Source organism: Lentinus tigrinus (assembly GCF_003813185.1).
Source record: "Lentinus tigrinus ALCF2SS1-7 unplaced genomic scaffold L226scaffold_4, whole genome shotgun sequence".
NCBI classification, from domain to species: Eukaryota; Fungi; Basidiomycota; class Agaricomycetes; order Polyporales; family Polyporaceae; genus Lentinus; species Lentinus tigrinus.
Window position 1 is genome coordinate 1,802,196 of NW_027137913.1, and position 18,810 is coordinate 1,821,005.

Genomic DNA, 18,810 nt, shown 5'->3' on the forward strand with positions numbered 1-18,810 from the left:
CACTCGTCTCATGCCTGCATCGTCGAGTACTACGAGGAGGCCAGTGACTCTCGTGGTACCACCAAGGACGACCCTCCCATGGCGACCCAGCAGAACACGCGGGGCGACAGCGACAACGCGACGTTCACATACGACGACTCTCACGACATCGAGGACCTCGAGATGATCCTCCAGGGCATCTCTATTGCACAGCACGACGACCTGGACGAGCCAAGCATGTTCATCTCGTCTGCCAGTTCAGCTTGCCTCGCGTCTCTTTTGAGCCCATCCGAGTCCGAGTCGATGACATCCATCCAAGCACACGACGACGCCGAGCCCGACTTCGACATGATCACTATCGGTTCCGGTTCGCCTGTCCCTTCAGCGAACACCGACAGGTCGAGCCCAATCGGAGCACCAGCACCAGGGGAAGCAACCGCCAGTCCGGCGCGGGCCGCGCGCTCCATGTTGGAGCAGCGATGGTCCGAGGACAGCACCTGCCGACCCCCTACCGTGGACCGAGCTGAAAGCAAGTTCAGCACGGTCCACCGCTCTGATACCCCTTCCTGCTCGACCTTCACTGCCGATGATCGTGATCGTGTCGACGATGTCGCTCACCAGCTCGCGTCGACGGATGTCCACTCGCATACCTTTGGGTTCAGCGAGTGCAGCTCAACGTCAAGGTCCAAGTTGTCCTTCGAGTCGTCGGTTCTGTCCGAGACGTCAACGTCGACTCTGGTCAACTCGTCGATCGCCGCTATCACCTATGCGTCCGCCGCCCCAACTCCTCGAGGGTGGTTCTGCAAGCTCAAGTCGTGGCTGTCATGTCTCGGAGCCAAGTGCTCCCTTCGGACTCCTGTCCAGTGCCGAGGTTAGGACGAGAAGATGCAGGATTTCGAGGTCTCACTCCGGGGCGGACGTTCGTCTCCTGACTGTCGATGAACACTCAGCGTGGGTCAGAAGGATACGACCCAGTTATACGCTGCATCGCGCCAGAACCGAGTCAGCGTGGGCCACAAGGCGTCGAGGAAGCAGGAGCAGGACAAGGAGTCTTCGTCTCATACGAACTCGGGGGGAAGTTCGTCAACCACCAATCCGAAGCGCGGGCCAGAAGGATACGACCCAGACAAACGCTGTACGAGGACATTCGCACCCCGGTGCACATATACTGTACCATCGCACTACTGTACTACTATAATGGCTCCCCGAGCGTTATTTATTCACCGTGACGATACACTGTTTGAAATGATAAATTTGCGCGCAGGTTGACTTTAATGCTAGTTGTGTCTCGAGGGAACGAACAAGCAATGGATATCCTCTCTTGAGCCCTTCAGATTACATGTCTGACATTCCTATCGTACAGCTTTCGAGTATCTTACATACAATGGTCTCCTTAGAGACCTTGTCTACACTACCGCCGGAAGGAAGCTGGACTTCCTCCACGCCTTCACCCACGATACGCTGATATCCTCTCCCAACTGAGCGAGGTGTGCAAGCTCAGGCGAAGCCCTTTCCGCATTCTCAGTCGAAAGCCGCACATCCCCCATCGCTTCCTTCTCTGCAGAAACCGTCTGACCCCGGAAGAACTCCAGAAGGCGCAGAGCCGGGTTCTGACGCATGGCATCGACCTCCGCATTCGCTGCGAAGCCATCAGCAGCGCTCCGTTCGAGAGCGGAGAGCCACGTCGAGTATGGCACAAGCGGGATGCGCAACTCTGCTGCGATGGGCGTGATGAGGGCGTGCCATGACACCGGTCGGGGGTGCACCAGGTGGAGGATAGGAGACGTCGAGTTGCGCATCTCGACGAGTGCACGGGCGGCGGGATAGCTGGGTATGAACGACGCTGTCTGTTGGTCATAGTGATGAGTGTCTAATCAGAGAGCGGGTAGGGATGTGCCTACCCCGTCAACGTCCGGAAGAGAGTGCGTGAAGAGCGCGGATTTGATCATTGCCGGGAACCACTCTTTCTCGTTCCAGTGGCCAAGACGATTGCCGCAAACCTGACCGAGTCTCACGATGGTAGTTGGAATTCCTTTATGCTCTGAGACGTTCTGGAGCAGCTTTTCAGCAACCCACTTCGACGCCGAGTAGCCACTTTCGACAGCTGAAGACGGCTCGACGGGGACCTCGGGGATGGGAGGGCTCATGGTACACCCTTCAAGGAGACATCAACATCTAGCCGCGAACGTGATTGGATGAGATTACCCACTGCTAAAGACACCAACAGAGCTGATGAAGACGATCTTCGGAGGTGCGGTATGGCGGGAGCTCAGAGAGAGCTCAACGAGGTTACGGATGGCTTGGAGATCGCTTTCAAAAGAGGACAGCCCAAGTTTGAAATCGACTTTCCACGCTGTGAGATGGGTCAGGAAGATGTTAGGATATCCTACAAGAGCAGCCATGCGCACCGTTGTGAACGATGTGAGTAACACGATCGCGGATCTGACTCATCAGCGTGAGCGATTTGTCGATGAACTCAGCGCAAAACAAGTTAGAACCGCACCTCATCCAGCAGAGTCGTGGATATGCCAAAGCCGGGAACATCGAGCTCCGCCTCCACCAACTGGAACTTCGGCGAACTCAGCAATCCTACGTCGAGACCACGTTCGACAAAACGACCACGCTGCCTTTCCGTCACGTCGACCCCGGGCCTGTTGAAGGCATACACCAGTTCGACCTCATCTTCGCGGAGCAGGTGCTCAAGGACATCGCAGCCGAAGCCTCCAGTAGTCCCCGTGATCAGAACCACATCTTTGATACTTGCTAGCGGACTGAGCTGTGATGGGCAGTCTGGGAGATTGGCAGAGAGTTGCTCTGCAAATTCTACGAGTTCATCTGATGTTATCGGATTGAGAATAGTGGACACATGAATGCGATCCGAGTCGAGGGCATGCATGATGGCGTTCGTCAACGCCATGATCGTCGGAGCCTGGAAGACGATGTTCATCGGGATTCGTGCAGCAGCTTCGACCGACTGTCCGCGAATTGCGCGTAGAATTGTGTTTCTGATCCACGTGGCTTGAAGACTACGTGCACAACGGGAGGACATCAGCCAAATCACACATGAATTGCCTAACTCGGAGCTCGACCATAACTCACCTGTCACATCCGCCGCGGAACATGTCCGCGTACTCAGGGACATGCTTCTGCATGACCTTATCGACCACCGCTTGGACAAAAGTACGAACGCCGTCAGTGTCCCATGTCGACGGTCCGACGATATCGCTCTGTGCGCTCCGCTCAACCGCTGCATACAACGCCTCTATCTCGTCGTGGTATCGTCTAAGGTTCGGAGTACGGCGTGGGAGGCCTTTGGCATTGTACTCGATAGCCTTTTCCGGTGATGCCACGAGGATCATCTGGCGTCGCGTCATGATCAGCGATTGTTCTAAACGCCGTGAGTCATGAAGAAGAGACACACCTCTTTAAAGATTCGGGAATGCTGTGGGGCAAATTGGTTCGCGCGCTCGATTGTAGACCTGTCGATGGTATCCATGAGTACACGAGCGATTGTGAGTGGAACATACACACCATATCCTGTTCCTGTAACTCCGTAGAGAGTCGGGGTCTCCAGAGACGACATCACAGTCCGGGGAAGGCTCTATAAGCACTCCGTTCTGGAGTTTCCCCTCCCCGAACAAGATGCTACTAGCGATATGCGGATCTTCGTTGATGATATGTTCTGCGTTGTATGGCCTGTAAGCACCGAATATCCCCAAATCTCGTGGCCCCTTGAGACGCACGACATACCGATGGGAGTGGGATTCGTCTGCCGATGGAACAATCTGAGCTAAGGATCAACAAGAAAAGCTCATGCACGCACCTTCTCACCGTTCGATAAAATGATCTGATCGTCCTTCCGTCCGTAAAGCTTCCATAAGTAAGGTTTGTCGGGATGCCGGACGACGAGATCGTTAGTTTCATACGCGTCCTGGCCTCCAATCTTGGTGTTCACCACATTCAGAGGACAGTCCTCGGGCGACTACAGTAGAACAATATAAGCCGTAAAGCGCATAATGTTCCTGAAACTGAGACTCACGAGTACAACGATCTCATACTTGCCATCTCCTTGGTCAACCTGTAGGGCATCGATCCAGGTAGTGAACCGGAAGTACGCCCAGTCCATTCCGAGACTCTCTAGAGCTCTTTCATTAGCAAACATCTTGCGGAAAAGTAAATATCTGCGCATGCCTGGAACAAAATTTGTGATTGTGCCAACTTCGGTACTACATGCCAACATTGTTAGTAATCGAGGGTGCAGGCGGTCAAGCATTACACACCAGCCATATAACGTGATGAGATTGATGCCTTGCAAGGCCAAGGAGTCGCCGATCTCTTGATTGAGCGGAGCACCTCCGAACATCTGTATTGAACGAGAATAGTCAATGGCATCGATATAATAGTCATGAGAGCGTATACTGACCAATCCTTTCATCGTCTTCATATGCGCCACCTTCTCTGCGTCGCGCGACCAGGTCTACAGCAGTGGTGTGTCAGCTGCACAGTGTGCGGTCAAAATCAGAGACATACTTCGACGAATGTCGGAACTGTGAGCAGATAGTGGGAGTCTGTGGAATGCGCTCCCTCGAAAACGTTGTCAGATGTCGGAACCGTGGGTGGGGTGGAAGGGCTGAAAACACTCAGTACTGAACCGTTACATATCTGCGCAAGTATTAGTAAGAGCCAGTAGTCTGAGGAAGAATAGGACATACGGCCGTACAGCATATGCAAACTCCCATAGCGTGGAACATGGGGAGCCCGTGCGCTCCTATGACACTACCTGTCAGATCTACTTCGCCATGCCCTAACGGATCGAATGTGAGTTTGACTCTTCAAGATGACATCCTTCCTGGCAACTTACACGGGACTGTTCCATACTTCACAAGTCGCTTCTGACTCCAGTAGATCGGCTTCGGATGATTAGTAGAACCTGAAGGGCAGATGTCACGACGGGATTCCAGAGATACGTGAAGGCCAAAGAGTCTTACCAGAAGAATGCAGTATGAGAGCTGGGGCTCGGAGACCAGCGTCCCGACGCGATATCTGGGGCGGCTCTTCATCTACCTCTCCGTTTGGCCGGAAGAGATCGCAGAACTGAGGGAGAGGGACGAGATTGACATCGTCGATCTGGCGAAGCACATCCTGTGCCAGTGTGGACGCCCGGACATCTTGGGAGACTAGCACAATGCGACACTGAGTACGTGACAAAAGGTCTATGACCGCAGCGGAGCCATTTCGGGGGGATATATGGAATGGCGTATGCCCTGCTTGCATGACGCCTACTGACATGCAGCAGTATGTGATCGTATCTGATATACCTCATGTGAGCACGGGTCTATCCGCAATGCATATGAGCTCACCTGCGTTGGCCAGAACTGCAACTGGCATGCGTCCTTTTCCACCAGTGTGTGCGCTCACATAGCTGGAGGCACGACATATAGCCTGATACACGTGTGCATAGTCGAGTTCCTTCACTTCGCCACCGTCTGAGTATCGAAATAGAGGGTAGTCAGAGTTATGGTTCGCGTGCCATCGGTAGAGTTCGGGTAGTGTGATATTCTCCTGTTCGACCACAGCCCGGGGAGTTCGCCAGTGTGAGGAGGTTGAGCAAGTTTTGAGCGTGCTACGTGTCATTTTTCACTGCAGCTCGCCGGAATGGAAGTAGTAGCCAAGGGGCACTTGATACGAAACGATTCAACCTATGATATAAATTGCACCGGTGAAATCACCGCTCAGGGGGCATGAACCCTCAAGAATCAAGGCTCCAATCGGCTGCTCAGCTGCGAAGTTTGTCGGGCGCTGCCATATGCGAAAGGAGACCCTAGGTTGGAAACTGTGTGTGGTCATATCAGTTCTGGAAGCTCGCACAAGATGGAAGCATATATACCGTGACATGATTCGGTAGTCGACGGCCGCGAGATATTTTGGCGGCGTCTATGGACCTTATGAGAACGGTTGAGCGGCCTACGTATCGATGAGGTCGGTTGATTATCCAGGGCACGGTATATACAAAACAGTGACGTCCGAATGTGCATGTGAAGCTTCAGATGGGTACATGGAACTGAGAACTTAGATCGCATCGTCCTGACCGCAAACGAAGCAAATTTGAGTCGGAGACACTCAGCCGGCGCGGCTTGATATGCATTCCCTGGCGGAGTAGGGCGGCGTTTAAAATTAACCTGCCGGCGCACTTGCCCCCCTCGGAACAAGCTTGTGGTATCGGCCTATGTACGACCAACAGTCCGGGATCCGGTTTCTCATCCCTGAGCCAGGACACGTCTCCATCGCAGAAGAGATATCTCCGTGGTGTGCAGCCACTGACATCTGTCACGGTGATCGGTGGTATGATCCAGTGGTGACGAGTACGTAGCTGTGCTGAACATCTGGGCAGGGAGCTCGAGCCTCGTTCTCCGAGTTCGCTCAAATACCTACCGCTGGGAATCCGACTAGCCGTAGCGCTTCGCTCGCTCCACGTGTGTTCTCAACCACAACTGAACTTTAATTTAAGTCTTGTCATCCGACAGTGGCACCCTTCTGCGTTCTCACTGCGCCCAGTTGCGAACAACGCGCATGGTGTGCATGCTTCCGGATCTCTGTAATATGTGGATTGCGAGCTATGCATTCCTGTACTGGCGGTAATTGCAGCCTGAGCGCATCGGGGGTTGCTTGGAGTTACCGGAAACTCACTCTATCGGTTGTCTTTAAAGGGCACAATGGATGTCTTCCCTTGCAGCACTTTCTAAATCCACTATGACAGAGCTTCCACCGCAGCCATCTGTATCTCCGGCTGCAGTTCTTGAGTATGTCGTCGGACGTCTTGTGGCAGTCGCCTATACTGAACACGCTGCTCTCAGGATAGGTCCGATCGTGAGTTTCGAAGAGTCCTCTTTCCAGCCTGCAGAAGAAGACGAGCAAAATTCAGTTGATAGGTGCCTTACTTTCTTGGATGTTACTTGGAATATCCGTTGTCCAACTCTGTGAGTCGATGTGGAGCTTCATGGTACGGACACAGTGTTGACGCTCGTAACAGACATGTACCACGTCTCCTTCTCTCAAGATCACCGCTTCATACAAATATCCGCCTATACAATATTCCTTCTCGACGTTTTCCAGAGTATTGTAGCTGCTAACGAAGGCTGGCAAGTACTCATTACCGGGTGGGGCCGCTCGGTGAACCTGGAATATCCTGGGTGGACTTTCGTTGCCCTACCCGTCGTCTCGAGTCTCGGTGTGTAGCCTCACTTCGTGCTCCAAGACGATGCTCACATTGATGTTTGCCTTTCAGTATCTTTTTGGGTACAGACCTTCTACTCCTGGAGAATATGGCAACTCAGTCGTTCGAGGATAGTCCCTTGTCTTATCGTCATCGTGAGTCGATCTATAAGCCATCCGCAAGAATTGTGCGATTGTATCACCCACTGCGCTATTTCAGACGGCTGTGGTTCAAGCCGCTGCCGCCTGGTCAATCTCTATCTCCGTGAGTCGTCGTGAGGGTGTGGTTTAAGCGTCTCGCTAATACCGGGATACGTGTGTAGTTCGCATCTCTGAGAAACATAGCTAGTCTGCACGGTACCGGCATGAACATAAGAGTGATTGTGAGTAGATCAGTCACGCTGTATTTTCACCCGCGCTGACAAGAAATTTTCAGATATGGTTGGGGGTAGGTGCCTTCACGGACTTGGTGCGACGCATACCCGCCATTACGTTCGAAGTTGAATGTACTCAATCCTCGACACCGCACAGATCATCATGCTCTCAATGCTCTACTTGGTATGCTGACTATCGGACCGATATCTACTCAGTGCTCATTCGGCTTTCAGCTTTACTCTGCTAAACGGAGAACGCAACCAAACGGACGAAGCCAGCTCATTGTGAATCGTCTTATACGACTGACAGTAGAGACCGGTTTTGCGTGCGCATTCTCAGCTATTCTGCAGCTCGCCTTCTACCTGTGGCTTTCGGAAACGAACCTGCATCTTGTGGTGTACGTACTTACACAATTATTAGGTCCCCCTGCTGACAGCCCCCCATAGTGCCTTGATCCTCAGCAAAGGCGAGTTTCATGATGATTGCCGGATCGTCATCCTCCGAAGAACTAACCCTTTGTATCTCTACACAGTATATTCCAACACCCTCATGACATCCCTGAATTCCCGTGCTCTTAAGGTCGACTCGAAGCGTACAGAGCTCTCCGGCGTTCAAATCACCCGGAGTTCGGCTTTCCGGAGCCGCAGCCACACTGGCAGTGGGACGGACACAGGTAGCGCTGTTAATCCAGTTGCGATTCATATCACGCGGCATATCACGCAGGAAGTCGAGGTAGACGAGAGTTCCGCAGACAGCAAAGGCGCGCAGGTTAGTTCGACCTCATATTCACGCCGTAACAACTAGCTTACTATGTGCTGCAGGGTTGGGCGATCGAGCTTGACAACGTGCCAGTCGCAGTGCCACTCCAAGATACAGATCAACTCAACCAGCAGAGCGCAATTATGTGAAAAGTTGAGCGAAACAATGACAGTGTATGTTTGTAGGAAAGCGTTCTGTCTGCGCACGTTCAGCTACGATCCAAGCCTCGCGCATACCAGTGATCTGTATGGAGAATGCTCCTCCGAGTTCGAAGCCATATTTATCGTCCAAAAATGCCGACCAGATACGGCAGCGTGTCCGCCTCGAAGTAATACCAAGGAGTCCATTCGCTCGTAGCTACGCGATCACGTGCTATAAAAGAACACCGGCGCCAAGTCGCGGTCCGGGTATGCGCCTCCTGCCGCGTGTCTTGCCTTCCGACCCTCCCTCTACTTTGACCACATAGTACCGCTGCTCCTTAGAAACATGAGAGGAAATCCATGCATCCCTGCGAGGACCAAACCCGAGTCAACTGTATGCCCGCCTCTCTGTTACCTAACATCGGACCGATCCTCGTTCGCTATCGACAGCACTACAGACTTTCTGGAGACACCCGAAGCTTTGTATGAAATTTAAACAAGGACAAGAAACTGGCCCTCGATGTTCCAATACGCGGACGAAGATCTGAGAGCTAGCTCGGGCAAGATTGAAATGACCCATGGCGTCATGGCTTCGGAAGTTGGGTAAGCATCTGTGAGCCTCACTTCGAAGCTGTCTCTGAATTCTGACTGAGGCTAACATCTGCAGTACTCTTGCGCCCGAACGTCCACTATCCCCCGTCCTAGACTTCACGGTTTGACACCATGGCGTTCACCAAGCTCTTCGCTTTCGCCAAACAGAAGGTCGCAAGACGCGATGTGCAGGCCACATTCGAAGATGTCCTCACCTTGGCTGAGGATGTGCACGTTCGGATGCACGTCAACAAGAAGGGCAAGCTGGTACGTCTCTCTTCTACCCTGGCTAGGAGTATCGTACCGACGGCCGTTGGAGGTTCCCTACACCGTCGTTCATGTGAAGCCAGACGACTTGAAGCCTACCCTGAACCCCTCGAGCATGACAACTCTTGTGGGCTCTCCGACCTTCTCAGCACCGTCCTTCGTGCCCGGGTCCAAGGAGGTTCAGGGTCTCACAAAGGCCCCAGTCGCCGAGCCCGAGATCGCCACGCTCTCGAGCGACTCCGACGATGTCAGCCACCCGGTCCAGCTCACCGGCGCATTCAAGGATGTCGACGCAGCCTGCGACTCCCAGTCTCTCGTCAAGCGCGAGCACATCACCAGCCGCCTCCGCGTTGTCCGTCTGCTCAGCTCTGGGAGCTACGGGCAAGTCTTCCTCGTCCAGGACACAAAGACGAGGAAGGTGTATGCGCTCAAGGTGATCTCGAAGGCAGCGCTGGAGATCAAGTCGTACGCTTTGATCTTCGAGGAGCAGGACATCTTGCGGCGGGTGGCGGGCAGCCCCGAGCTCCTGAAGCTACTGGCGAGCTTCGAGGACAAGAGTAACTTTTACCTCCTGATGGTCAGTCGGATTCCGCGCATTCCTACCGGTTACCAATTTACTGACATCGCCTTAGGAGTATTACCCAGGTGGTGACCTATTCGACAAGATTGTGGAGAAGGGCCGGATCCCTGAGATGGATGCCCGCCCCATGGCGGCACGTATCGTACGTATTCGTCTCCGATACTCGTAGGGCGATGGTCTGATCACCTCCCAGATGCTCGCGCTGGAGAAGCTGCACAAGAAGCGCATCATCCACCGCGACATCAAGCCCGAGAACATCTTCTTCGACCATGAAGGCCGCGCGGTCGTCGGCGACTACGGTCTCTGCCGCCAATTCGGACGCACGCCAGACGAGCAGCCGTGGCGGCAGCAAGAGCAGTGGGCGCACGGCGAGGCTGAAGACGAGACGGCTCATGGTCTCGCGGCTGACTGCGCTCGTACTGTGGTCGGGACTGCCAAGTACCTCGCACCTGAGGCGTGGAGGGGAGAGGCGTACTCTTACGGGGTGGATGTGTGGTCCTTCGGAATCACTGTGTACTTCATGCTCCTCGGCAAGGTACGTCTACTCCTTGTCATGCTCGCTTCTACTGCCTCATATCCCTGTTCTAGCTCCCGTTCGACCTTGAAGATGCACACGGCGAAGAGGCGACTGCTCAAGCTGTCCTGACCCGGGAGTTGGTCGTGGACGAGGGCGTCTTGAGCTCGGACGCGGAGGACTTCCTCCACACGGTGAGCTATCATATAATTTGCATCGCGACGGCATTTGACGAATATTTTTTGCAGGTCCTGGTGAAGGATGATCTCAAGCGGCCGACGTGGGAGCAGCTGAAGGAGCACCCTTGGTTCGATGGATTGTACGTCTTTGTTTTCATCTCCCCATACTCGCGTTTTGACGCTTTATTTTCAGGGACTGGGATGCGCTTAGCATTCATCCGCAGGAGAATGATACGCCTCTCGACGACATCATGCCGGTTCGTACATTAATGTTTCACGTTCCTTCGGACCGCAGCTGACACGCATTGCAGGCGAGCAGTGTTCACGAGTTCGGTGAACTTTACTCGTCCGGCGAGGAGCCCCACCCGTACTTTGAATGGTGCGGGCCCGAGTTTGAGACTCAAGTCCCGGAGTCGACATCCGACTTCTCTATCACTAGTCTCCCATCCTCGCTGTCTCTCAAGTGGTTGCCCGATGCACCCCAGACGGAGACGACATCGCTTCCTCCTCTTCAGCCCTCTCCCGACCGGGCTATCTACATCTGCGACGAGCCTTTCACGACGCACTCGTCTCATGCATGCATCGTCGAGTACTACGAGGAGGCCAGTGACTCTCGTGGTACCACCAAGGACGACCCTCCCATGGCGACCCAGCAGAACACGCAGGGCGACAGCGACAACGCGACGTTCACATACGACGATTCTCACGACATCGAGGACCTCGAGATGATCCTCCAGGGCATCTCTATTGCACAGCACGACGACCTGGACGAGCCAAGCATGTTCATCTCGTCTGCCAGTTCAGCTTGCCTCGCGTCTCTTTTGAGCCCATCCGAGTCCGAGTCTACGACATCCATCCAAGCACAGGACGACGCCGAGCCCGACTTCGACATGATCACCATCGGTTCCGGTTCGCCTGGCCCTTCAGGGAACACCGACAGGTCGAGCCCAATCGGAGCACCAGCACCAGGGGAAGCAACCGCCAGTCTGGCGCGGGCCGCGCGCTCCATGTTGGAGCAGCGATGGTCCGAGGACAGCACCTGCCGACCCCCTACTGACCGAGCTGAAAGCAAGTTCAGCACGGTCCACCGCTCTGATACGCCTTCCTGCTCGACCTTCGCTGCCGATGATCGTGATCGTGTCGACGATGTCGCTCACCAGCTCGCGTCAACGGATGTCCACTCGTACGCCTTTGGATCAAGCGAGCGCAGCTCAACGGCAAGGTCCAAGGCCTCCTTAGAGTCCTCGTTGGTTCTCTCTGACACGTCAACTCTCGTCAACTCGTCGATCGTCGCTATCGCCTATGCGTCCGCCGCCCCGGCTCGCGGGTGGCTCTGCAAGCTCAAGTCGTGGCTGTCATGGGTCGGAGCCAAGTGCTCCCTTCGGACTCCTGTCCGGAGCGGAGACTAGGAGAAGATGCAGGATTTCGAGGTCACTCTCCGGGGCGGACGTTCGTCTCCCGACTGTCGAAGAACACTCAGCGTGGGTCAGAAGGATACGACCCCGTCATACGCTGCATCGCGCCAGAACCGAGTCAGCGTGGGCCACAAGGCGTCGAGGAAGCAGGAGCAAGACAGGGTGTCTTCGTCCATACGAACTCGGGGGGACGTTCGTCAACCACCAATCCGAAGCGCGGGCCAGAAGGATACGACCCAATATGCGCTACATTCCGCTCTAGTCCGAGTCAGCGTGGGCCAGAAGGATACGACCCAGACATACGTTGTACGAGGGAGGGCACTCGCACCTTGGTGCACACCTACTGTACCACTAGTGTATGATTATAATTGTCTGATGATGATGATGATACCATTATTTATTTGCCTATTACATCCACTGCTCGTATCCGCCCTGACCAACACGAAACTCAAGACGAGACATACTGTAAGTCTGCCCCACCGGCGTGAGGCTCCGGTCCTCACGCAAAAGGTCCCCAAACCCGGTCATGAACCACGCGTATATAGTGCGACACGCTCTCCATCCCCATCCGAGAACGGGATCATCTCCAAGAATGCCTGCTCCTCCCGCACACTCTGATTCCCCGGTACCGCGTCCCGAGGGCCGTGATGTAGTTCTTCCAGTACGTGGTGTCCTCGGGCGACGCGTAGATGTGCGCGGCGACAGCGACGAGTGTCGACGGTGCCCCCCCGAGCCTACCGTACTCGGCGAGGAAAATGGTCCAGCCAATCCGTGCCCATGCGGGAAGGGCGGCGTCCGTGATCGCGGGCGAGACGAGGGTCGCTCTGGCTGCGTTCGGAGGTCAAGTCACTGTCAAGTCTGCTGGAACTTGCCAAGCAGAAAGCAAGTTCGGCCCAGCAGAGAGGCGCCGATCTGAGCTGCGGGCGTGTGCTGCAGACAACGCTGCGGCAAACACACTAGGGATCCACCCACCTTCAAGTTCCATGACGGCGTGCGTGAGCGTCCAATGTAAGATCACATTCTCGGGACACCAGATTGTTGTTATTAACTCCGCGACAGCTGGACTCAGTCGAGGATTACATGAACATTTCTCGCCGCCACTTCTGGGGCGATGTCCGCCGTGTGGCAGAACGGGACCATCTCCTCCAAGGAACGTCTGCTCTTCCCGCCGCACGCTCCCATTCCCCTCAGAAGTTGAACTCCGTCAACAGAATCGGCTTCTCCGGGTACCGCGTCCCCAATTCCGTAGCGTATCAGTACCTCTTCCAGTACGCCGTGTCCGTGTGCGACCCGTACGTAGTTGGCGTCGACGGTGCGCCCGAGCTTGCCGCACTGTGCGCTCGAGGACTCTTACTGGTCTCAGCCAGTCCGCGCCCATGGTAATGGCCGAAGGCGCCCCGATTCATGATCGCAGGCGAGACGAGGGTCGCTCTGCATGCGTTCGGGACGGTTACATGTGCTGCATCGACAGTTCAGGGCGTCTAGAGCCCGGGCGTTTGCCTGTGAAGGGAGGTCGGGCTCGTTGCACCTGCGATCGCGATGAACGACTCTCGGCCCAGATCAGGGAGAGGCTTGCAAGGACGCACCAGAGAAGGTGGGTGGGTAGCCCCGTTGGCGACCGAGCTTCGGCAGTCTTCTGCCACTCCCCTATCGACTTGGAGTTTCGGAAGATGTGGAAGAAGGTGGTTGCTTCGCACTTCAATCAACTCGACATCGATGCCGATGTTGGATGTGCGCTAAAGTGAGGTGGTAATATAGGCAGACTTTGATGTCCCGGCTAAAGCTGCCCATCACTCTACGATGCTTGGACGGGCACGGTCAGGTACGTCCTAATTTTTGTAACGCACCGGATATATTGCAAGTCGCACCGCGCGAACCGGCGGGATGTCGTAAACCTTCTCTGGCCCAGATGATTGAACGAACACTTCCCTTCGAGTCTGAGAAGTGTTCGTTCACTGGCCCAGACAGGCCTCAGGCAGGAAGTATCAAAGTTGCACTTCTATCTCCCCGCACGGCGCACTTGTTCCCCTGACAGTCCCCCCGTGTTGCATGACGTATGAGGGTGCCTTCCAGCGGCCTGGCACAGCCTGAGTCTTTCCCGCAAGAAGGTACTTCTTCCGCTCAAACTTTGCTTTGCACGGCGGACGGTGCCTGTAAATGATCTACGACGCGTAAGAGAAGCGAGATATTTACACCATATAGATGGACGGTACCAAAGAGTGTGAGTACACCAGCAACGACAACTTGAACGAACTTCTCCGAAGGACAAGTCAGAGACATCAGCCATAAATAACGCACACACACACGTACGGGGAAACCGAGCGAGAGTGACACGAACACGATGGCACCAGTTTATGTGCACCGCAGGCTGCGAAGCACTAGACCACGGGTTCAAGTTCGAGATGGCTGCGCTTCCACCCGTCGCTGCCGGGGCCCATGTCATCCATCATGTACGCGTCGTTCCCGGAGATGGGGGTGGCGGAACCAGCGACGCGGGTCCTGTCCGACGCCTTCCCGTCCACGCCAGTATGGACGGGTAGCTGAACGGGCCCTGAGTTCCAGCGGATGGTCGTCTGCTGGAAGGTGGGAGTTTCGATGGCGATACCTTGGTCCACGCGGATGAGAATGAGCGTGAACGAGATCGGCTGGTGGAGGATGTAGATGCATCAGCGATGCACGCCGTGATGCGCATGGGGAAAAAAGGAATGGCTCACGATGAGTTGGACGACCTATGGATGCAGTGCATCAGCGAGTGCGAACTGACAGCGCTCTAAAGGATTCCACGTACCACGTCAGCTACGGGGTACTGGGCATTGTTGGAGGCAAGGAATGTGCCGAAGAAGACGACAACCGAGGCGGTGTAAATAAGACCGGACTCGACGAGAATGCGGACGACGCGGGTCAGTCTGAGGTTCCCGCCGACGCGTGTGATGTCATGGGACGCAACGCCATTGCTGATACGCATGATGCGATACACGATCAAGCCTAGATGCATGTCAGTCACCAGACACGATGAGCCTTCTTCCTATGGCTAAGTTGGAGTGGTCAAACGGGGGGCGCGTACCTGTCGTCATGGTTGTCATCGCGAGAGTGAGCGAGAGAACGGTGGTAATGTAGGGCACGAGGCGCGACTCGTTCAGCGTGGCTGAGATGTGCAGTGTTGCCCCGATGTAGACGACGACCCAACCACACGCTGGCAACGAGGGAATTTTCAGCTCTAGAGTAAGGAGATTCAGGGAGTTGTACGAATGACTAGCCCGTTTCTGCAAGCCAGAGGAGGGCCGGTACGAGCACGACCTTCCAGTTCCTCTCATAGACGACATAGCATCTATACACCTACGAGTCCGGCAGCAGAAGTCAGCTCAGTGCAAGGATCCGGGAGTGGTGATACGGACCATGATGCCATCGCCGATAAACGTCTGTGCGATATAATTCGCGGTATGCACGACGTTGACCCAGCTCGAGATGTCGTCGAACTCGGCGATCGCACCACCGGGGCCGGTGTAGTAGATGAAGGCCTGGAGATTGTGTAGGAGCCCGAGAGCCATCTCCAGCGTGGCGATCGTGAACATGGCGATCGTGGTCCCGACCATGATCCAGCTGATGCGTGTCCTGCCCTTGAAGTGCCAGTCACGGGTCCACAGAAGGACACGCAAGCCGTAGGCCACGGTTATCAAGTCGATCCCTGGAACATTGGCGTGAGCGAGCTACGTTGCGGATGAGTGACGTTGAATGCAAACCGTAAAAGATGCCTTGCATGTATACCCCTACGAGCTGGCGTACGCCAGGAAGAATGTATTAGTCCTCGAGTCATTGCAGAAGGACGTGCCGACGGTATACCTGAGCGGTGTTAATTGGGAACGCCGAGGAGGACATCATAGACGACCACGCGCGCAAGCGGAGCGTTGGACTCTCGGCTTGCAAGCGTGGAACGGACCCAAAAGATTCAGGGGAACTCAGCGGTCCATGGGTTGCATGATATACTGCCAGATAAGAAACGTCTATACAGAATACCGCGCCCTGGCAGGAAGTAGCTGAGCTATGAATTGTGAACCATGAGCACAACTTCGAGGCGCACCTTCCGTCAGGGCCATAACAGTTTCCCACAACGTCAGCTCCGGAACGCAGTTCTAATTCACCGAGGGAGAAGGTTTGTTCCCACTGAGTAGGAAGCCTCCTGCACGAGATGTCGGTTGCGATCTTCGTGACCTGATAATACCACCGAAGGATCCGGTGGCTGATTCGTTGGCCGTGTTCTATTGAATACCACGGTGCACAGAGTTGTGGGAATGGTACCACAGAGAATGATGATGATGCTGCAGGAGGAGTACCCGGAGTTCAATCATGTGTCAGGGGAGGCATATGGGCCGCCGTGGTTCGCTGTCTGGAGAGATAAGAACATCAGGTTCTCAAAAAGAGCAGCAAGCTGTGAGATATCGCAGTTTTGAGGTGGCTTCTGCCATCTCTGTGTGCGCTCTGCGGATGTGTTGCGAAGACTGCTTGAGTCGGGAAACCAGCGGCCAAAGAACCTCGTGGCAGTGTAGCAAGCGCCGTCGTGTCGGGTGCACGCACGCTGGCCGCTAGCTTGCGACTACGTACAGAGCTCTCAGTGGCATCCATCGTGGCTCATACACTCAAGAAAAGGAGATTCAGTGTAATGTGCTACTCCATCAGAAGCTGTCTAGACTCCTCGCCAACTCTCAGCGATGACCGGAATGAAGTCTTCCGCGCGAACTGTCAGTCCCAGTTGAACAAAGCTGGTGGCTGCCTCGACGACACTCGGGATTGACCCACTGTTCCATGCGCCCGTCGAGCTCCTCCCTACGGACGCGCGCGTCGCTCTATCATACAAGCGTGCACCGGCTCCTTATGCACGAATATGGTCCGTGCCGTCTCTCTGTCCTCCGCCCTGCAGCTAACGACTTTCTTTAACTGACTGCGAAGGGCGTCCTCGAGTGCCCCGATAAATTCTGGGCACTCCAGTCCGACCCACGTCTACCGCCCTGAATATCGCTTGCAACGCCGAGCAAAAAGCATCCCCGCCCCGGCCCACCGTGACGCGTGGCGTACCTCTTCCAGCACGCCGCGCCCTTGGGCTCGGACGTGTAGATGTGCGCGGCGACAGCGACACTGCGTCGACGGTGCACCCGAGCTTGACGCACTCGGCGAGGAACTGGTCCAGCCAGCCCGTGCGCATGGGCCATGACGGGTTCCAGGAGGCGCGCCGTTCGTGATCGCGGGCGAGACTGCGACCGGGTCGCCCTGCCTGCGTTAGGAACAGCTGCATGCGCTGCATCCACAGCTGAGCGACGTCACGGTCTGGAGCCTTGATGTTGGCGGCTGGCCTGCGAAGGTATGTAGGTCGGGCTCGTTGGACCTGTGAACGGCGAATTGTCATCAACTATGATAAGTCTCAGTGCGGATCAGGGAGAGGCTTGCCAGACACACCCGTTGGCGATCGCAGCTTCGGCCTTCTTCTGCTAGTCTCCGGTCGACTCGGAACCCCAGAGGATGGGGGAAAAGCCCAGTCGTATGCCGGCCAGACCTTACGCCTGACTGGTGACCGTGGCGGGCTTCGCGCAGTTACGAAGGCAAGACAAGACTAGCTAGCGTGCTCGCAATGCGCCCGTGTACCCGGAGTTGCCTCGAAGTTCCTCGTCGACTTGGCGTCGTTGTACGAGAGCCCGCGCTTGATCGATATTCCCGAGGCTCGTGAGCCTCCGCTGGTCAGGCGGGTATAGGTATAGGTGTGGCGAGACGGTCAACGTAGGGACGGGGGGGGACAATCCTCATAGTCGGAGATGCCACTGCGAGTACGTCCGACGAGCCGAGTGAAGGAGTGAAGCCAAAGCAGAAGGGGTGGTGGCTGCGGAGCTCTGCTCGACCTGCCCTATCGAGGGCGGAGCATCGAATAGGTGCAGATGTGTCCCAGGCGGTCGTCAAGAGGCTGGACAATAGTCGAAGGGTACTTACTGCCGTGGCGGCGAAATGGAGGTCACCGTCGGCGGGTAGAAGCATGCGTCTCCACCTCGCCTTGACTCCTTGGCACGCATGGAGGAGAGACGAACGATATCCGCCGGAAACTACCGCATTAACTCTGTTGGAATCTGGAAATCAGAAAGCAGGTTACGTCCAGTAGAGAGACGACAATTTGAGCTGCGGCATGTGCTGCAGACAACGCGTGCGGCCCTACTACGGCAAACACACCAACCCGCCCACCATGCATGACGGTTTGCGTGCATGAGCCTCCGCTTCTGCACGACATTCTTGCATCATTGAAGACAGCATACAAGTTGACGCACCCTCTATCAACTCAGCGCGCCTTTTGCACTCACTCTTCTATCATGCGCCCTTGATCCACTGGTATCCGGGGGGCATAGAACGCGCAGTGGTCTTCCGGAATGGGTTGTATGCGAGCTCTTGCGCTTGCAGTTGAACGCTGAACACCTTGGCATGCGGCACGCACAGACGTATGATACTGAGGCAGCACAACGACATGCATAATAGCAAAGCCAAAGCCGACACTGTACTGTCTGCATCTCTACGACGCTCGCTCGCTCGCCCGCTCGCATCACTGTGCGCGTGCGCAAGCTCGCGCCGGGGGGGTATCTCATAGCATCTACAAGCAAACGGGAAACTTCACTAAGAGAGTATAGCTGCGCGCCCCGGCACCGAGTGATGAGTGATGAATGATGAATGACGATGTCCGCAGTCAACAGTCAGCTTATCACTGAAAACCGACAGGCAGAGAGAGAAAAGACGCGCACGCACCATAACACACTGCAGTCCCAATCCCGAG

The 18,810-nt window shown here is 55.4% G+C and overlaps 8 protein-coding genes across 8 annotated transcripts; 4 read left to right on the top strand and 4 right to left on the bottom strand.

The window, feature by feature from the left end:
• L226DRAFT_251682 (uncharacterized protein) lies at positions 1-918 on the top strand. The gene has a single exon (XM_067673275.1). It carries the CDS (start codon positions 79-81, stop codon positions 853-855), a length of 777 nt encoding a protein of 258 aa, XP_067540096.1. The 5' UTR covers positions 1-78; the 3' UTR covers positions 856-918.
• L226DRAFT_251681 (uncharacterized protein) lies at positions 919-1,260 on the bottom strand. The gene has a single exon (XM_067673274.1). The coding sequence runs from the start codon at positions 1,154-1,156 to the stop codon at positions 983-985; it is 174 nt and encodes a 57-aa protein (XP_067540097.1). The 5' UTR covers positions 1,157-1,260; the 3' UTR covers positions 919-982.
• A 1-nt stretch (position 1,261) lies between these two features.
• L226DRAFT_251680 (acetyl-CoA synthetase-like protein) lies at positions 1,262-5,706 on the bottom strand. The gene is made up of 19 exons (XM_067673273.1): positions 5,340-5,706; positions 4,968-5,288; positions 4,841-4,909; positions 4,692-4,783; positions 4,510-4,641; positions 4,403-4,456; positions 4,260-4,342; positions 4,171-4,205; positions 4,019-4,116; positions 3,803-3,961; positions 3,730-3,748; positions 3,511-3,661; positions 3,401-3,458; positions 3,079-3,338; positions 2,483-3,005; positions 2,388-2,421; positions 2,189-2,332; positions 1,881-2,134; positions 1,262-1,826 (listed from the first exon to the last, which is right to left on the bottom strand). The coding sequence occupies exons 1-19, from the start codon at positions 5,611-5,613 to the stop codon at positions 1,386-1,388; spliced, it is 3,201 nt and encodes a 1,066-aa protein (XP_067540098.1). The 5' UTR covers positions 5,614-5,706; the 3' UTR covers positions 1,262-1,385.
• Positions 5,707-6,583: 877 nt separating this feature from the next.
• Positions 6,584-8,601, top strand: L226DRAFT_251716 (uncharacterized protein). Its single transcript, XM_067673276.1, has 14 exons — positions 6,584-6,614; positions 6,687-6,779; positions 6,834-6,846; positions 6,902-6,956; positions 7,010-7,207; positions 7,265-7,347; positions 7,412-7,456; positions 7,515-7,574; positions 7,628-7,660; positions 7,723-7,749; positions 7,800-7,963; positions 8,013-8,032; positions 8,099-8,334; positions 8,388-8,601. Exons 2-14 carry the CDS (start codon positions 6,697-6,699, stop codon positions 8,472-8,474), a joined length of 1,104 nt encoding a protein of 367 aa, XP_067540099.1. The 5' UTR covers positions 6,584-6,614; positions 6,687-6,696; the 3' UTR covers positions 8,475-8,601.
• Positions 8,602-9,438: 837 nt separating this feature from the next.
• On the top strand, positions 9,439-10,866 carry L226DRAFT_455999 (kinase-like protein; the record flags this gene model as incomplete). Its single annotated transcript, XM_067675271.1, has 5 exons — positions 9,439-9,900; positions 9,956-10,045; positions 10,097-10,438; positions 10,492-10,611; positions 10,666-10,866. The coding sequence occupies 5 exons, from the start codon at positions 9,439-9,441 to the stop codon at positions 10,864-10,866; spliced, it is 1,215 nt and encodes a 404-aa protein (XP_067540100.1).
• A 1,541-nt stretch (positions 10,867-12,407) lies between these two features.
• L226DRAFT_251729 (uncharacterized protein) lies at positions 12,408-13,876 on the top strand. The gene has a single exon (XM_067673277.1). It carries the CDS (start codon positions 12,701-12,703, stop codon positions 13,754-13,756), a length of 1,056 nt encoding a protein of 351 aa, XP_067540101.1. The 5' UTR covers positions 12,408-12,700; the 3' UTR covers positions 13,757-13,876.
• A 513-nt stretch (positions 13,877-14,389) lies between these two features.
• On the bottom strand, positions 14,390-15,887 carry L226DRAFT_567624 (uncharacterized protein; the record flags this gene model as incomplete). The annotated part of the gene is made up of 8 exons (XM_067684053.1): positions 14,390-14,656; positions 14,726-14,740; positions 14,800-14,996; positions 15,076-15,226; positions 15,300-15,347; positions 15,407-15,696; positions 15,752-15,785; positions 15,852-15,887. The coding sequence occupies 8 exons, from the start codon at positions 15,885-15,887 to the stop codon at positions 14,390-14,392; spliced, it is 1,038 nt and encodes a 345-aa protein (XP_067540102.1).
• Positions 15,888-16,675: 788 nt separating this feature from the next.
• Positions 16,676-18,373, bottom strand: L226DRAFT_251853 (uncharacterized protein). The gene is made up of 3 exons (XM_067673278.1): positions 18,314-18,373; positions 17,985-18,108; positions 16,676-17,388 (listed from the first exon to the last, which is right to left on the bottom strand). The coding sequence occupies exons 2-3, from the start codon at positions 18,027-18,029 to the stop codon at positions 16,927-16,929; spliced, it is 507 nt and encodes a 168-aa protein (XP_067540103.1). The 5' UTR covers positions 18,030-18,108; positions 18,314-18,373; the 3' UTR covers positions 16,676-16,926.
• Between the last annotated feature and the right edge of the window lie 437 nt (positions 18,374-18,810).

What these genes read in the sequence shown, in the direction of transcription:
- L226DRAFT_251682 (XM_067673275.1), top strand. Translation starts at nt 79, where the DNA reads ATGGCGACCCAGCAGAACACGCGGGGCGACAGCGACAACGCGACGTTC.
- L226DRAFT_251681 (XM_067673274.1), bottom strand. Translation starts at nt 1,156, where the DNA reads ATGGTACAGTATATGTGCACCGGGGTGCGAATGTCCTCGTACAGCGTT.
- L226DRAFT_251680 (XM_067673273.1), bottom strand. Translation starts at nt 5,613, where the DNA reads ATGACACGTAGCACGCTCAAAACTTGCTCAACCTCCTCACACTGGCGA. An exon ending in TCTCATACTGCATTCTTCTG is followed by an intron (nt 4,910 to 4,967) that starts GTAAGACTCTTT and finishes TCTGCCCTTCAG; the next exon opens with GTTCTACTAATCATCCGAAG. An exon ending in ATTCCCGAATCTTTAAAGAG is followed by an intron (nt 3,339 to 3,400) that starts GTGTGTCTCTTC and finishes ACGCGACGCCAG; the next exon opens with ATGATCCTCGTGGCATCACC.
- L226DRAFT_251716 (XM_067673276.1), top strand. Translation starts at nt 6,697, where the DNA reads ATGTCTTCCCTTGCAGCACTTTCTAAATCCACTATGACAGAGCTTCCA. An exon ending in CCTGGTCAATCTCTATCTCC is followed by an intron (nt 7,457 to 7,514) that starts GTGAGTCGTCGT and finishes ATACGTGTGTAG; the next exon opens with TTCGCATCTCTGAGAAACAT. An exon ending in ACGAACCTGCATCTTGTGGT is followed by an intron (nt 7,964 to 8,012) that starts GTACGTACTTAC and finishes AGCCCCCCATAG; the next exon opens with TGCCTTGATCCTCAGCAAAG.
- L226DRAFT_251729 (XM_067673277.1), top strand. Translation starts at nt 12,701, where the DNA reads ATGTGCGCGGCGACAGCGACGAGTGTCGACGGTGCCCCCCCGAGCCTA.
- L226DRAFT_251853 (XM_067673278.1), bottom strand. Translation starts at nt 18,029, where the DNA reads ATGCTTCTACCCGCCGACGGTGACCTCCATTTCGCCGCCACGGCA. An exon ending in TCCATTTCGCCGCCACGGCA is followed by an intron (nt 17,389 to 17,984) that starts GTAAGTACCCTT and finishes CGCCGTTCACAG; the next exon opens with GTCCAACGAGCCCGACCTAC.